The sequence below is a fragment of the Ochlerotatus camptorhynchus genome, unplaced genomic scaffold, assembly GCF_037179485.1.
Source record: "Ochlerotatus camptorhynchus isolate MF236.1 unplaced genomic scaffold, CSIRO-AGI_Acam_v1.1 ptg000070l, whole genome shotgun sequence".
NCBI lineage: Eukaryota > Metazoa > Arthropoda > Insecta > Diptera > Culicidae > Ochlerotatus > Ochlerotatus camptorhynchus.
In genome coordinates this window covers 7,926,138-7,943,719 of record NW_027040560.1, presented here as the reverse complement: position 1 = coordinate 7,943,719, position 17,582 = coordinate 7,926,138, and the positions used below count along the sequence as shown (strand labels likewise).

General features: G+C 42.2%; 2 protein-coding genes across 2 annotated transcripts in view; both read left to right on the top strand.

Annotated features, from left to right (window-relative positions):
* Positions 1 to 8,439, top strand: part of LOC135697505 (aminopeptidase N-like) — a 37,190-nt gene extending 28,751 nt beyond the window's left edge. The window contains exons 4-6 of the mRNA XM_065217261.1: positions 7,666 to 8,174; positions 8,234 to 8,312; positions 8,377 to 8,439. Coding sequence (XP_065073333.1) covers positions 7,666 to 8,174; positions 8,234 to 8,312; positions 8,377 to 8,415 — 627 coding nt within the window. The 3' untranslated portion in view covers positions 8,416 to 8,439. The remainder of the gene's footprint in view (positions 1 to 7,665; positions 8,175 to 8,233; positions 8,313 to 8,376) is intronic.
* A 155-nt stretch (positions 8,440 to 8,594) lies between these two features.
* LOC135697428 (aminopeptidase N-like) lies at positions 8,595 to 17,541 on the top strand. The gene is made up of 7 exons (XM_065217095.1): positions 8,595 to 9,097; positions 9,157 to 9,312; positions 9,369 to 9,867; positions 9,927 to 10,080; positions 15,885 to 15,966; positions 16,028 to 17,185; positions 17,247 to 17,541. The coding sequence occupies exons 1-7, from the start codon at positions 8,637 to 8,639 to the stop codon at positions 17,467 to 17,469; spliced, it is 2,733 nt and encodes a 910-aa protein (XP_065073167.1). The 5' UTR covers positions 8,595 to 8,636; the 3' UTR covers positions 17,470 to 17,541.
* Positions 17,542 to 17,582: the final 41 nt, after the last annotated feature.

Sequence of the window (17,582 nt, the reverse complement as noted above, 5' to 3'; positions counted from 1 at the left end):
CTGGTACTCTCTTCGGTCCCAAGCTAATCGATTCATCCCTCGAAAATCCACTAACCCCTCATTTTATCTGTCAAACTTTCATAGCGAATCAAAACAAACATTGTGTAGTAGTAGAATTTCGACTAGAATGGGGTACGTTAATTGTTTGCTAGGGACCAATAGGCTAGTCAAGTAGTGAGCGAATTTAAAATCGTTAGTTTCGTATTCATTGGTAACACCTCGATATTATCGCCAATTCAGTATGTGGTAATAGTTTTCCATCAATATGTGTGTAATAACCAACACAACACGTATTTCAGTGCTATATTGGTGTAAAATGAAAATAATCATGTTGCTTTTGATCCTCAAAATCATCCCCACCAAGCTGCTGACTATTATTGACAACAACACAGGCGATACAACACAAAAACCATTGTTGGCTTCGAAACTCAGTGGTTGCCTTGATCAAGAGAATGTTGTTATCTGATTACTCAATCAATGTGCTGTCATTTGGGAGACAATGTGAACTTTCTAACGGGGGCCAAACATTCAGAAGGTTCAGAAGTAACAAATGCAGTTCCTGTTCTTAACCATCTTAACCAAACATTGCAATCTCATAAAAATTTTAATCTCAAAGACAAAAACCAGCAGGCTTAGTGATGAAAGTATAAAAACAAGCATAGTTTTTAAGACTCAGCTGAGTTTTCAATTGCAGTAAAACATACTTTGGCGAAACATGTATGGAACCAAACTTTGATAGAGTCATGGGGGTTCGAGCCCTCCTGGCTCAGAGCTTTTGGTGGGAACCAACTGAGAACAGTTTTAAACTTACGAAAATTTTCAAGCAGTTTTCCATTGGTTCCGCAGCACCCAGGTTGTCAAAAATCAAATTCCTGTAGGTACCTGGTCTATCTGTTAAAATTGTCTTAATTTTCAGCTAAGTTGAGCGTAGAAGAAATTATTTTTATTGTAGGATCCAGTGGTGGAGGTCTTCGATATTTATTGAAAAAACACTTAATACGTCTGTTCGTCTTCAATTCTGTATTTCAACTGACTCCCGTTTATAATTCACCCTCCATATTGCCTTCGTGCCCTCACCTTCTTACTTTTTTAATCTGTCTCTCGTAAACCATCTCTTTCCCTCTTTTTGGTCACAACCCTACATCCTTCTCCTACTCTCTACAAAAAAAATAAAGAAAACAAAATGTAAAAAAAAATCAAGTATATCGTTTAGGCACTTTTTTTGTTCTGACAGGGCGACTCTCTCCGTCTGGCTGCTTCATTCGTTTCCGTGACAGGCAAGGCTTCTCGAGGTCAACTGCATCCTCCTTCTCACTTGTTAGGTACTTTTCCGTGGACATGTGTGGTGGCGTCTGCGAGGTTCCTTCTTCCGATGATTGCTGTTTCGAGGGTTGCTGGAGACCTGTAGAAGAATCAGAGGTGGTGGAAGATGATGGCCACTTTTTTAAGTGAGCAACTGGGCGCCGGTATTTCACTCCGTCTTCGTTAACAATGATTGTATCATTACCGGCTCGTTCAAGGACAGTAAACTTCTCCATTTTGAAGGTTGGTTCGAGCTTGCCAGATTCGTAACTCTTCATCATCACTATGTCACCGGTAATTATATCAGACTCTTTAGCGTGTCTACGATGATCTGCGTAAAGTTTGCCTTGCATTTTTTTCATCGCGTCGTTTTCTCGAATGTGTTCATCTCGGCTCCAATGCGGATCTGTCCGCAGTGATGGCAACAGATCCTTAACGGGGCGTCCAGTTAGCAGCTCCAGGGGGGCTTTCTCAGTAACCGAATGGGGAGTGGTGTTGTACATGTAAATGTACTCCTCGAGACTCTTCCTCCAATCTGTTTTAAGAGCTTTGGAAATCCGTAGCGCCTTCAAAATCCCTTGGTTCTGCCGTTCGACCAAGCCATTCATCTGAGGCCAATAAGGTATGGCATTCACCAACTTGATATTCCTGCTGACACAAAATAGAGAAAACTCTTCGCTGGAGAACGGTGGACCATTGTCCGATCGAATCGTCTCGGGATACGTGTGGTCTTTGAAAATCCGCTCAAGTGCTTCTATTGTCTTGCACGCAGTCGTGCTCCTCATTTCCACAACATGAAGATACCGACTGTAGTAATCCACTACAACTAAAAACGTAGCGAACTCTTTGGCTGACAGAAAGTCAATGGCGATATCTTGCCAAGCCCTTTCCGGCATTGTTTTGCGACTCATGGGTTCAGGTGGACCTAAGCTGCTAACAACGGAACATCCCACACATTCCTTCACAGTACTGCAGACATCTCTATCCATGCATGGCCACCATAAGTAATGTCGTAAATTCCGACGCATTGCTACAATCCCGGGATGTCCACGGTGTGCAATCTCTAACGCTCGACGACGTAGCTTCAGTGGTAATACAATCCTGTCCTCACGTACCACGACACCATCAATCAATCCTAATTCTTTACTGAACGCCTGGTATCGAAAAAGATTTGATGGCCAATTCTGTGACTTCATAGCTTCAATAACTCCCGTAAGCGTCGAATCACGTACGGTCTCATTACGGATCTCATCAATTGTTATAGCCACCGGTGACTCCCCAATTGCACAGAGGAAGTGTTGGGTATTTTCATCAAACGGTGCATCTTTCTTGGTACACAAACGAGATAGAACATCTGATATGTTGCTCGTTCCCTGAATATACTTTATTTGAAAGTCGTAGGGCTGAAGGCGTAAAGCCCAGCTCTGCGCTCGTGAACAAGCTCGCCTTCCATCTCTGTACTTCCCTTCAAAGATGTATTCAAGCGTTTTATGATCCGTGAAGATCGTAAAACGAAGTCCAAATAAGTACAAGTAATACTTTTCTACCGCCCATACTACAGCTAGTGCCTCTCTCTGCGTCTGAGGATACATTCGTTCAGCATTTGTCAGACTTTTCGAGGCAAAGCTAATGATTCTGGGCCGCCCTGCTTCGTCACGTTGGATTAGCACCGCTCCCAAGCCTACTGGGGAGGCATCTACATAAAGCTCCGTCGTGTCTTTGGGATCAAAAAACCCCAATTTCCTTACTTTTGTAGTTAATTCCTGTCGAAGATCATCAAAAGCAGCTTGCTGACTTTCTCCAAAAGTTTCAACTTCTCCACGAATGAACTTTCGAAGGGGCTCGGTACGGGTGGACAGGTCTGGAATGAAGTGACCTACAAAATTCACAAGCCCTAAAAAGCTCCGAACTTCCTCTTTTGTCTCTGGCGTTCGGAAGTTTCGAATTGCCTCAATTTTCTCTTCTGAGGGACATATTCCCAGGGCACTCACTTTGAAGCCCAGTATTTCCAACTCTGTCACTCCAAACACGCACTTTTTCACATTCAGTTTCGCATTGTTACTTTCCAAGACGGACAGGACTTTCTGCAACCTGATGTCGTGTTCCTTGCGCGTGCTTCCGGCGATTACAACATCGTCTATGTAAACTACAACTCCGTCGATCCCAGCCAACATTTCCGTCATCACCCGTTGAAAAATTTCCGGGGCGCAGTTTATCCCGAACATGAGTCGCTTAAAACGCATCAACCCTTGGTTTGTCATGAACGTTGTTACTGAACGGGAATCCGGATGCAGCTCTATATGGTAATAAGCCGAGGTCATGTCCAGTCTTGAAAAATATGTTGCTCCACGAAGTTTGTTTAAGAAGGTGTCAATCACAGGGATCGGATAGTGCTCTCGTTGAATTGCCTCATTAGGGAACTTCATATTTACACAGAGCCGAACGTCATCTTTACCCTTGGGTACAACCACTAATGGTGAAATCCAATCAGGTGGGCTTTTAACCGGCTCAATAATATCCTGTTGGAGCATTTCCTGAATCTTCTGATCAACCTTATCTTTCATGGGTTCTGGAATCCTGAGATAAGCGATCTTCCTAGGTGGGATGGAGGGATCGACTGAGAGCTTCACCTGCACATTGGGGAACTTCGGGAAGGGGCTCACAGTTGCTTCTACTTGGTGGACATCTAAACCAACTTTTAAAACATTCAGCTCTTCAGCAGTTGTTTTACTCAATAATGACTTGTTGGCACCCTCTATCACGAAAAACTCCGCATAAGTAGTCGGTTTTGAGGGATTGACAGAAATTTTGGACTCAAGAATGGCTAGAACACGAAGCGGTTTCTCACTAGCGTATGAAGAGAATTGGCGGTTACAGCGGACGTTTCGCTTAAAGACTTCTACTTTGTTCCTCTGGAGTTCTGTCCAAACCTCCTCAGTAATGGTATTAATCGCAGCTCCAGAGTCAATGAGGAATTCAACGGGAAAACTGTTGATCATACACATTATGATTCCATTGTTGTGGGAGTATGAGGTCACCTAGTAAAACAATGTTTTATTGTTAATCTCTTTTGTTTTATTCCTGACAATTTCTGTTGCTGAGTTTACATACTGCATCAACTTAACTGGGATCCTACAAACCCTCATTGAAAATGTGAACAATCAATTTACCTGTTGAATATCTTCCGGCACTGGACGACGAGGTAGTTCTTCGTTCCAATCATCTCCCGAGGTGATGTTATTGGCTTCCTCCTTCGGTTTCTTCCAGGTCTCATGACGACCGAATCGCTTGTAGATTCCCGCCCGGCATTTCCTACCGAAGTGGCCTATTTTCCCGCAACTATTGCAGCGAGCCTTCCGGGCTGGGCAACTTTGATCCTCACTCGAATGACGGTACGAACCACAACGATTGCACTCGCTTCCCATTCTTCTCGGTCCCGACTGGAATGGCCGTCCTTTGGCTTTACCTCGGAATGCTGTTCTTGTACCCCACTCTTGCTTCACCGCCGCAACCACGGCTGGTTCTTCCTTCAATACCTTTGCTTTCTCCTTCTGCTTAAGGAGCATCTCTCTGTTCATAGCGTAGTTGGTGATCTCGTCAAGGTTGAGTGTACCTTCGAGCCCTTTGTCTCGGACCCGTTCATCAAACGCTGCCATGGTCACTTGCTGCAAAATCTCGATTTCTTCTCGATCTTGAAATTCGCAGCGTGCTGCCTGAGTACGCAACCTCAGTAAAAATCGACTGAATGGTTCAGATTCCGCTTGCTTGAGTGTACGGAATAATTCGAGTTCGATTCGAACATTACGCTTCCCGATGAAAAATTTACTCAGCCTCAAGACCGCATTGTCGTACTCAGGAATTTCTTTCGGTATCAAGGGTACCGGAACCGGTTCAGGGTATACCTCTTCTGGCACCGGGCGCAAATTGTAAAAAATGCGCTGCAATCCACGTCCTCCACGAGCTAGCAGCAATACTAGTTTCTCATGCTGGGACTCGATACGTTTCATCTCCAGAATAAGCTCGAAGGAACGGTACCATTCCTCCCATTCCCTTCTGAGGTCTGATGAATCGACTGCCTCGTTGAAGGGTTGCAGCGGCCAATCCATATCGTCCATGATTCTACAGAACCGAGAAAAAGATAAACACAATAGTTGCTATTACTTTTCCACATCGACCACATTATTGGTTTTCATAAACAAATGTTTATGTCCTTTTATGTTTCCCCACTGTCATTGGAACCATCGATTACTTTAAACATTCATATACATACGTTTTAGACAAGCTTTCTTAGGCCCCGTTGAATGTTTCTTGCACATACACTTTCCTAACATCAGCTAGTCTTTTCACTTCATATACTACGTTTAATCACGGGAGAGACAGCAAATTTTCTCACTATGTGATTTGCCAAGTATGAAAGCACCCTCTTAACTGGGTCATAAATAATTATCCCATAACAAACAAAAGCAACACATATGCATTTTGCAATTGAATTGCATATCTTACAGCTATCGCTTATAGCACATGTGTGCGTTTTTCGTGTTTTGTGAGAGTATAGGTAAAACATTGTTGGCAACAGAAAAATGACCGCTTAGCACCCCCGTGCGTTCAATTTAACAACTTTTCCGCTATGGCTCGAATGGACTCGTGGATGCTCCACGCTACGGTAAGAGTGCCAGTCTCAGGGTCTCAGTTTATTTTCTTAGACAGTGTGCTACACTCTCTGTGAGTGGACCCACTTGTTTCTTATGTGCTACAATTCTGACAAGATCGGACTCACATTTCCAATTGCTGACTGCGTTGAACGTATTGTCTTACTCGCTCAGCTTTCTGTTGCTGGACTCAGTTTACTACGACGTTCAAACGGACTCTCTCTCTCTCTCTCTATGGTACTGCCGGGCTCGTGGATACTTCACGCTACGATAGGACTACCAGGCTCTTTTTTTTGCTATAGCGTGCTACACTCTTTGAGAGTGGACTCTCACTCTATTCATCTTTCGTATTAAAATGCCTGTGAGATCGGACTCACACTTCCACTTGCTGACTGCGTTGAACGTTCGGTCTCACTCGCTCAGCGTTTCGTTACTGGACTCGGTTTGCTACGACGTTCGAACGGACTCTCTATCTCTCTCTCTCTCTCTCTCTCTGCTATGGTACTGCCGGGCTCGTGGTTGCTCCACACTACGACAAGTATCAGTCTGAATCCATTTATTTTTCCATCATTCCGCCGCTGCCAACTTTGCCTCTCCATGCTTCGTGCCGCGATGCCTATCTGCCGGGCTCACACCCGCTGGACAACTGCACGCAATGTTCGATCTCACTCGCTCAGCATTGCTGCTATTTCATTCAAAATACAAAACGAAAAATGGCCCCTGTCTTCAGTGGTCTGCGTCTGTTCAATTATTATCACGAGGCACACGGTACTACACTGTACAATGATGATCTTACACCCCAACTATCACTAGAACTCAAGCTCAGAACTCAGAACTCTCTTCACCTTAAGACCATCGCTTGTTTCCTTGATTACATTCAACCGACAGCATACGTACATTTCCACCAGACAATCAAGGCGGCCATATTGTTGATAAAAAAAATCATTTCAAATTTCCATAACAGAAAAAAAAATATTGTACTGACACTATTATCACAATTTCCCACTCAACTCAATATCCATTTCATCATTTGACCACGATTTTAGAGGAAAAACAAATTTCTAAGCACTTACATTTTTCACTCACCTATCGGCTGCGCCAATTGTAGGATCCAGTGGTGGAGGTCTTCGATATTTATTGAAAAAACACTTAATACGTCTGTTCGTCTTCAATTCTGTATTTCAACTGACTCCCGTTTATAATTCACCCTCCATATTGCCTTCGTGCCCTCACCTTCTTACTCTTTTAATCTGTCTCTCGTAAACCATCTCTTTCCCTCTTTTTGGTCACAACCCTACATTTATCAGCACTGATGAAGGGTACGATAGATGGAAATATGAAGGGACTACCGAATTCATCGAGTTTCAGAAAATATCGAGTTATATAATATCGAGTTGGGGGGTCTCCCCTTAGCTCAGTCGCAACTACAAAGCAAGATCATGCTGGAGGTGACTGGGTTCAATTCCCGGTCCGGGCTAGGAATTGTTCGGGTTGGCAAATTTCTAGACTTCCCTGGGAATATGGTATAGTCGTACTTGCCACACAATTATACTGATGCAAAAATGGCACCTTAATAAGTTGTGGATAGTTGACTGTTTATCGCAATACCGATAAATACCGATTTAAAAAAAAAATGATGATACCAATATTCGAAAATAAATTCTGGCAATTCTGATAAACCAGTACAAGTATTGCAAATACCCTTTTTCATCAGATCTACGTTAATTACCTAACGAACGAACTATTCCTGGTGATGGGTTTCACTGAACGGACTGACGAGCCTCATGAACATCAACGTTTGCGAGCAATGGCAATCGAATGGAGTTGTCGAATGGGGTCTGACATTTGCAGAAAAGGAGCACATCAACTGATGCTTCAAGATCTAACAGGAGGAACTGAAAAGCTTCCATCGTACATCAAACATAGTATCTACTGTGGAGGACTCATGGAAGCCACCGAGGAAGAATTCGTAGCTGTATTCCGTGCTTATCAAAACTCTGCCGACCTCGCTGAGAGGGCAGTGTACATCTCCGCTCTGGGATGCAACGAAAATAGCACATTTTTGTTTGACTACCTCACAGTGACTTTGGGCGGTGGCCAAGAAGTTCGACTGAGATCTGGAGAATGGTTTCTGGTCATGCAATCCGTCTACTCCAGATCAAATATTGGTTTTGAAGCATTCAAAACTTGGATGTCGGTGTACAGCGATACCATCTTAAATGTGTAAGTAACATTTTTTTTACTATTAAATATCGTTATAAATAACAAAACCAAATTTACAGACATGGGGATAAACCAGAATTCCTCGCAATCATGGCTGATATTAAAAATCGGATGAGTAATTTAGGCAACTTCGAGCAGGTATAGTCAAAAGATAAACGTTGGTAAACAATATAAACTGATTTGTCATCCCGTCCTTTCACAGCTTATCGCATTGCTGAAAATATTTCAGTCCCAGACGTAGCTACAGGTATCAACATAATGGCTTCTAAACAATCCATTGGAGGCACAACTGATCAGACGATGATTAGCAGAGCAGAGATAACTCCCGTGCAACACGAGCACTAGACTAGATAAGATATTCTTCAAAGGGGTAATAAATTGCTCTTGAAAATCTATAAAATAAACCAATGGAGATGTGTCCCATCATTGTCCGAACAGTCCCAATCAAAGTGAGGTCAAAAAATGTTGAAAGTATTTGCGCTGCTGGCGCTACTTGTCGGGATTTGCTCGGCAAGTCCTGTGGATCGCAATTCCCGTGAATTTACCACCTACCGACTCCCGAACACAACCATTCCAACGCACTACGATCTATATCTGGATACAAATGTGCACCTGGCAGATTTGGCCTACAGCGGTAATGTGAAGATTAATATCCGAGTGCTGGAGAGCACATCACAGATCGTGCTACACAGCACGCGAAGTGTGATTGGCCGGTTAGAGTTACGTAATAGCAATCAGCTAGCGGTGCCAGTGAAGGGGCATGAAGTCGATGAGGACAAACAATTCTTGATCGTCAACACCAATGTGGAACTGCCAGCCGGTTCGACATACGTGTTGGACATTGACTTCACCAACAGTCTCAATCGGACCGATGCCTCTGGATTTTATCGGTCTTCGTACGTCAATGCAGCCGGTGAAACCAAGTACGTCTATGCAAAAGTTCTATGTATTGATAAATGATACTTAACCAGTTGAATATTAGGTATCTAGGTGTAACACAGTTCGAGCCATGTGATGCACGGTCGGCTTTCCCTTGTTTCGATGAACCTGGAATCAAGGCAACCTTAAACGTTCAAATCGCCTGTGGTGTCGAATACAGTGCTAAAGCTAACGCTCCAGCTCTTGGCATAACTTTATTGTAAGTAGCGATCTGATATGTGGAAAATATTCATTCTCAATGCCGATTTTCAACAGACCGGGAGGTAAAAAGCTCACCACATTCCAAACGACTCCGCGCATACAAACCTATCTGATAGCGTTCCTAGTTTCGGACTTTATCACCGAGCGACAGGTTGTTTCCGAACCACGACAACTTGTCGTTTCTACACTCGCCCGTCCAACTGCAAGCCAGCTACTAACATACTCTGTAAGCGCTTCGGTACAATTCCTAAGGGAACTGGAAATCTACTTTGATCAAAGTTACGCTATGTCAAAGATCGATAACGTGGCCGTCGCCAACATCGATTTCGCCGCCGGTGCCATGGAAAACTGGGGTCTGGTTACATATCGCGAATCCACAATTCTGTTTGATCCGGAAACGCAGGGCGAAAGTCAACAGCTGAGCGTCGTCGGAATCGTTGGACATGAATACACCCATCAATTCTTCGGAAATTTGCTTGCCCCCGAGTGGTGGTCGTACTTGTGGTTGAACGAAGGGTTCGCACGGCTGTACCAGTATTATGTGTCGGAGTTTGTAAGAAAAACATATTAAAACGATTAGATACTTGGGGTTTAATGAGTGTACATTTCCAGAGTCATCCGGAATTGAAAATGCGTGATCGCTTCGCAGGTGTACTACAGGCAGCTTTGACTACCGATGCGAGCCCAACGGTTCGACCCATGACTTACTACGTAGAGACACCTAGCGAGATCGGCAGACTCTTTGATAATATTGCCTACGCTAAAGGTAAGGTTCTGTTATTTTACTCTGCATACAACTTTTCTTCTTCTTCTTTCGCTTTATTACGTCCCTACTGGGACTTTACGCTGGTTTTAAACATACACTCATAAAACTCCACACGTCTGATCGATGAGTTTGAACACTTGATATTTCATATGCACAATCACATTTATTTTAAGTGTATTTCACCATGGTTCAATGTGTTCTACACTTTGATTTCTTGTGTTTCAAACTATGAAATGTTGATAATCTTTCTCTATCAATTCAAGTGTATTGCACATTGAATCGCACTACTGTTCAAAACAGATGGATTTGAAGTGTTTTGCATTTCAATGCTATGTGAAATGCTTGTTCTGCAAGGTAAACATTGAAAACATGAGTTGTGACTTCATACTTATCAACCAGCCTCATATATGAGAACAACCATGGGCCAGTGAGATTGAACGAAGGCAACTGCAACAGCACCACCCCAACAGTCCAGGATCAATTCCCAAATCAGACCCATTAATTTAAAGGCATGTGTATGCTCTGCCCTCAGGCAGCTTTGTTTATATATTTGTCGATTAAATTTTTGAGTCGGTAAAGTAGAAGTCGATAAAGTAGAATATTGTAGAAAATTGAGCTATAATGTGCAAAGCTATTGATATCAGCATGTTAGGCCCATAGAATCCAAGTGCGTCACAATTCGAACTAATAGTTTTGAGGCATGGTTCACACATGAAATGTATGTGTTTCTTAATAAGTGCAAAATTAAGTGTGAGGTACATGATGATGACGTGTGAAATTTTTTGAGTGTATAGGCTGTGAACCATTTGCTGAGTTAAATTTAACTCGTGGTTAAAAGTGACATTTCGAAAGTTATTTTCTCTGTTCGAAAATCTCCGTGCTGTCGATCGACCGGTTTTCAAGCCACGGTTGTCCAAATTTAACTTCTTGTCTGTCAGAAATAATCATGCTCGGATAGCAGGGTTCAATAGTTGTTGATTGACAGCTTTCTATAGATATCTTTGACGTTAAGGCTCTGAACCATTTAGGCTGTGAACCATTTGCCGAGTTAAAATTAACTCGTGGTTAAAAGTGACATTTCGAAAGTTATTTTCTATGTTCGAAAATCCCCGTGCTGTCGATCGACCGGTTTTCGACCCACCGTGGTCGAAATTTAACTTCTTGGAGCCTAAGGCTCTGAACCATTTGGTGGATTATTTTAACTTTTGGTTAAAATTTGACAGATGGAAAGTTATCGATGAACCCTGCTATCCGAGCATGGTTATTTCTGACAGACAAGAAGTTAAATTTTGACAACCGTGGTTGAGTTCTGCTCGAAAACCGATCGATCGGCAACACAGGGATTTTCGAACATAAGAAATAACTTTCGAAATGTCACTTTTAACCACGAGTTAAATTTAACTCGGCAAATGGTTCACAGCCTTAGTGGATTATTTTAACTTTTGGATAAAATTTAACAGATGGAAAGTTATAGATTAACCCTGCTATCCGAGCGTGGTTACTTCTGACAGACGAGAAGTTAAATTTTTACAACCTTGGCTAAGTTCTTCTCGAAAACCGGTCGACCGACAGCGCAGGGATTTTCGAACATAGAAAATAACTTTCGAAATGTCACTTTTAACCACGAGTTAAATTTAACTCGGCAAATGGTTCATACACCGTTCGAAAAATTCATGTAAATTTCTGCGATATATAGCGCACATAAAATTAACGCTAGATTTGGCATAAATGTACGCGATATTTCGTGTAAATTTAAGCGCAATATCGCATAAATTAGTAATATTGTATGCAAGCTTGTAAACGATTTCGCTGTTTATGCCAAGTATAGCTCAAAATTAAACGAAGGGAGATTTTACGCGATAGTTAAAATTCAGAATTTTTTTCTGTGTAGCATAAATAGTCTTATACAGTAATAAGCCTTTTTGTGAATCTTTAAATGGTTAGGCCCTTTTTGTTAAGCCGTTGTGCTTGTCATCATAAATTGTAGGCCCTTTGCTAAGCCTTTTCTTAACGTCAAATAAATCATCGGCCCTGCCTCAAGCAGTAGGGCCTAGCTTTGATTTGAAATTTTTCAATCATCGGCCCTTGTACGTCGCTAGGCTTATGAATGGAACCTCATCGAACGAAAAAAATATATGTTAGGCCCGAGGTTAGGCCGTTTTAGCATGAATGATTGGAAAAATTTCGTGGATCGGCCGTTTTTAAAATCAAGTTATTTTTAATGATTTTTATCGATAATGCGGAACATTCCTATACGACTGGTAGCTAATTACCAGTGCTACAGAATGGTATCAAAAATCGGTTTGTTTACATTTTGACCATAGGCCCTTTTCAAATGTTACGCGAGATTTCTGACAAATAAGAAGTTAAATTTTGAAAACCGTGGCTGAGTTCTGCTCGAAAACCGATCGATCGGTAACACAGGGATTTTCGAACATAAGAAATAACTTTCGAAATGTAATTTGTAGCCATGAGTTAAATTTAACTCGGCAAATGGTTCACAGCCTAAGGAGACTTTCAGTCCAAGATTGGTTCGTCTCCGAAATTAGAGGTGGGTATTATTTTCGTACGCCTAAAAGCGGAATTTTGTTTCGCTTAGGGCAGAAAAATTCGAGTTGAATTATTTCCATGTTTTCGAAATGTAACAGAATTCTGTGGAGCTTGATTTCATAACTTTTCAAAATTAACTTATAAATGATTTTCAACTTTTCGAAAGTCTCGATTTGCCTAATATCAGTTCCAATATGTGCCTGTAAATCGCGTGATACTTACTACCTTCGCTAATCACGCTGTTCAGTGCTGTCATGGCAAATTTAGACCTGATAATTCACTGATTATAGATGTGAGCACACCGTCCTCCTCAAGTCCATGCACCCCTTTAGAGAGTGTGCATAATTATAAAATAGGAATGTATAACTGCTTGTACATGCAATTCTGTTCCCTCCAATTGACACTGGGTATGGGTAAAACTTGTCTACAATCAGCTTTCCATAAAACGTATAAATACTAACAGCGAAGAGTGCCATTTTGTAAGTGCCTGTTCGTTTTATTAGACATAATTGATATAAGATTGATTTTGATAAGCCAAACCCCTAATCACTGTTCTATCTCACAATGCTGTTTTCACTGTCATCATTCACAAATAACACAGTCAGTTATTATCAGATTCATAGAAAATACATGAAAACCCTGGAATTTTCCTGAAGCTCTCGGAATTTTTCTTGAATCTCTCTGGACTTCCTCGAAACTCTCTTGACTTCCCTAAAGTTCATTGTACTCGTCTGAAGTCCTGCTCTCTCGGAATTTTAAAGTTCCCATAACTTTCCTGAAGTAAATGCAACTGTTCCGAAGTTTTCGAAACTACTCGGTTGCTTACCGAACATCCCTTAACATATTTTGACTTTCAATTGTTGTATAAGGACTTCCCAAAATATCCTGCAATTTTTCTGAAATTCTAGCAAGTTCCAGAAGTTTTAACAATTTCCTCAAAGTTATCGAAACTTCTTTAACATTTCTGTAATTTCCCTGAATCTAATGGAACTGTCCTAAGGTTCTCTGATCTTCGCTGAAGTTCTTGAAAGTCTCCTAAAGTTCTTGGTACTGCCCTGAACCTAATAGAACAGTTTTAAGAATCTCTAGGCTTCATTCAGGGTGGCCAGACCTACCGATTTATCGGTAGTCCTACAGACTTTCGGGATGCCTACCGATTCACAGACGAAAGGTTAAAAACTACCGATTTTTAACTTTTCCTACCGAGAATCACAGATTTTTAGTAATTTTGAAAAATGTTCAATACCTATGTTTTGTTTTCCGTGTAGTCAGAACTAGAAATATTGATTTCGACACGTTTAAAGCTAAGAGAAGAGGAGATAATACCTGGGGAGGGACGTGCTGAAAAAATCAGCCAGATCATTCTTGTATGAAATTGGTTCCAAACGTAAACAAACCCTGTAGGTTTCTTATGGCTTGTTTACGTTTGGAGCCAGTTATGCGAGGTAGGCGACCATTGTTCGTATTTGACAGCCACCTCTCCCCCTTGGATAATACGGGGGCGAAAACGAACCACTTTTCTGTCAAACGCGAACCAGCTCGTGATTGGCCGATTTGAAGTGCGAAAGATAGAGATAGAGATAGATATAGATAGAGATAGAGATAGAGATAAAAAATAAGAGTCTCCTCTTCCTCTTAGGTTTAAAGGAGAAGAACTGAAGGACAGTGCATTGTTCTGAAGCAGAGCTCCCCCCCCCCCGCTCACAAAGGTTTCAAGTTTCGGGAAAGCCTTCTTGAGACGGCCTACCGATAACTACCGATAAAAGTTTTGAGAAGCTACCGATAATGAAAAAAATAATCTGGCCACCCTGGCTTCATTGATAACTATTGAACTTCGCTGGAGCACTTAAAACTTTTATGAAGTTTTCACGTCTCTGAAGTTTTCTGGGCTTCTTGGAAATTTGGAAGCATCCCGCAACTCTTGAAACTGCCATGAATCATGCGGAACTCCTTCTAAAATGTTCCTGAGTTTTGCTGATGTTCGTGAAATATTCCTGAAATTCTGGGAGTTCCCCTGAAGCTCTACTTCTTCTTCTTGTTCGCATTTCAAGCTTATTTCTTATCGCATATTAGCTTATTACGTGCTCTCAACTTAGTGTTCTAGATGCAGTTCCACAGTTATTAGTTGATAGCTTTCGATCATAGAGGTAACTCTAAGACTAGAAGGTCCCGAAATAACGTGCTCAACTTTTTGGCTCAGCTCTGGTACTCTCTTCGGTCCCAAGCTAATCGATTCACCCCTCGAAACATAGGAAAAACCAATAACCCCTCATTTTATCTGTCAAACTTTCATAGCTAATCAAAACAAACATTGCGTAGTACTAGAATTTCGACTAGAATGGGATACGTTAATCGTTTGCTTGGGACCAATAGGCTAGTCAAGTAGTGAGCCAATTTAAAATCGTTAGTTTCGTATTGATTGTTGTTTCGATGCCTGTACCATTTTTGCATTGTCTAGCAAGCACAATCATACCAACAATCAATACGATTTTAAATTGGCTCACTACTTGACTAGCCTATTGGTTCCAAGCAAACGATTAACGTACCCCATTCTAGTCAAAATTCTAGTACTACACAATGTTTGTTTTGATTCGCTATGAAAGTTTGACAGATAAAATGAGGGTTTAGTGGATTTTCCTATGTTTCGAGGGGTGAATCGATTAGCTTGGGACCGAAGATAGTACACGGCGAATGAGAACGACTCAAATTTGAGTTTAGTTCACTCATAATCGCCAAAAGTGCAGGAACTCAGCGATGAGTAAAATTTGTCCCATGGTTTCCTGTGAAAAAGCTAAAAAATGAGGAAATTGACGAAAATTTTATTCAGTCTCGGAGTAGTACCAATAGACTGAGTGAATCCAATCTTTACTTTTCTCAAATTCACGAATTTTTCCCTGGAAAATCCTGGAAAAACCTGGGAAAACATGAGACAAATTAACTCATCGCTGAGTTCCTGCACTTTTGGCGATTATGAGTGAACTAAACTCAAATTTGAGTCGTTCTCATTCGCCGTGTACCAGAGGTGAGCCAAAAAGTTGAGCACGTTTCTTCGGGACCTATACTAGTCTTAGAATTACCTCTATGATCATACTCTATGCCCAGGAAAGTCGAGAAATGTTTCAACGCGACAAATTCTTTGACTGAACCGGGAATCGAACCCAGCCACCTCCAGCATAGTTTTGCTTTGTAGCTGTGCCTATACCGATTGAACCCAGTGGATACAACTAATTTGACTATATTCTGAAATATTACAGCCGCAAGCGTTCTGCGAATGCTCAACTACGCCGTTACCGAGCACACTTTCCAGAAGGGCCTACGATATTACATTCAACAAAAGTGAGTATCCCTACGAACAGTATGAATTTCGGTTTGTTCAACCTTCAATTTCCAAAAACAGCAAAGACCACGGAGTAGTGAACGAGGAGAACCTATTCGATAGTTTGGAGCAAGCAGTTAGAGAAGATGCCCAGCTTCCACAGAGCTTAACTATGCATGAGATTTTTCGATCTTGGTCACGTCAGCCCGGTGCACCGGTGGTAACAGTCACCCGTGTCGGTGATACCAATGAGTATCTCTTCAACCAGGAGCGTTTCTACAGCACTCCTCAAGAAGCCCCAGAACAGCAGTCGTGGTGGATTCCGATTTCTTACTTTACACCCAGCAGCAATGGACAGTTCAATTCAAGTGCCGCCTTATGGATGCCCCCATACGTGACGGATGTAAGCATGCATATCAATCTGGTCGAAAACGACTTTGTACTTGTCAATCCGCTAGCCAGAGGCTACTACCGTGTAAACTACGACCCCCTAACCTGGGAGAACATCATCTACAATCTGTACGAAAATACCAACGCATTCCATCGCTTGTCGAGATCTCAGCTGATCGACGACTCAATGAACCTAGCTCACGCTGGAAAACTAGATTACTACACTGCTTTCAAGGTGTTCGATTACCTCCTCGATGAATCCGATTTCCTCCCATGGAGCACCGCTTCCTCCAATCTCAGATTTTTGCAGCGTATGCTACGGCACGACAGCGTGGCGTCGGAAAATCTGAAAAGCTACAGTTCAATGTTGGCTTCAAATCTTCTGGCCACGTACGGCTTCGACCCAATCAAGGGTGAATCGGCTGACGACGAGGACGCTCGCTTGATCGCTTTGGAATGGGCCTGCGGTAACGACAAACCCTGCCAGACGGAAGCTACTCAACGACTCAGTAAATTGCGAACGAAGGCTGCATCATTCGCCATCGTATCTAAATCGGAGCAATTGATTATTTGCAGTCAGCTACGCAAGGCGACTTACGATGATTTTTCTGCAATTCTTTCAAATTTGAAGAACACTCCCAATTCTCGTTCTCGCAGCTATTTGATCGAGGCTGCATCTTGTATCGAGAATAGAAACGCAATCAATGCTTTCGTGGACTCTCTGAAGTCAAATGATTTCGGGGCAGCGGAGAAAACACAAATCCTCCAAGCCATCTACAGTAACTCTCTGGGTGGTTTGGATGCCATAATTGACATGTTCGATTCCTCGGAAAATATTGCCTTTGAAATGTAAGTGGTACATTGCCAATTATAGACAAAATCTTAAATTGTATCGTTTTATTATTTCCAGGAACATCGATCGGCGTCAGTTGTATACCTTGCTGGAGGACATTGCTGAGTACACGGTCGAACCGCAGGCTGCCGCACGATTGATAAACATCGTTAAGAGGGAAGCACCCACTCAACTGGTCACCACAATCCAAGCCAAACTGCACGCGAACCAAAGCTGGATCCAAAGAAACGCAGCCATTGTTTCCACCATGCTGAAGAACTCGCCTCAGATCGACATGTGATGCGATGCGGCACACCCCGACGTACTGGCTTAAGATTGTATTCAATAAATAAAGTTGATTGTTTTAATCAGATTTGTCTACATCGGTGTTTTAATTGGTTTTGTCCAAACGGT

Excerpts from the sequence above, each read along its gene's own strand:
- LOC135697428 (XM_065217095.1), top strand. The coding sequence starts at position 8,637 with ATGTTGAAAGTATTTGCGCTGCTGGCGCTACTTGTCGGGATTTGCTCG. Across the intron at positions 9,313-9,368 it reads GCTCTTGGCATAACTTTATT|ACCGGGAGGTAAAAAGCTCA; the intron begins GTAAGTAGCGAT and ends GATTTTCAACAG. Across the intron at positions 9,868-9,926 it reads AGTATTATGTGTCGGAGTTT|AGTCATCCGGAATTGAAAAT; the intron begins GTAAGAAAAACA and ends GTACATTTCCAG.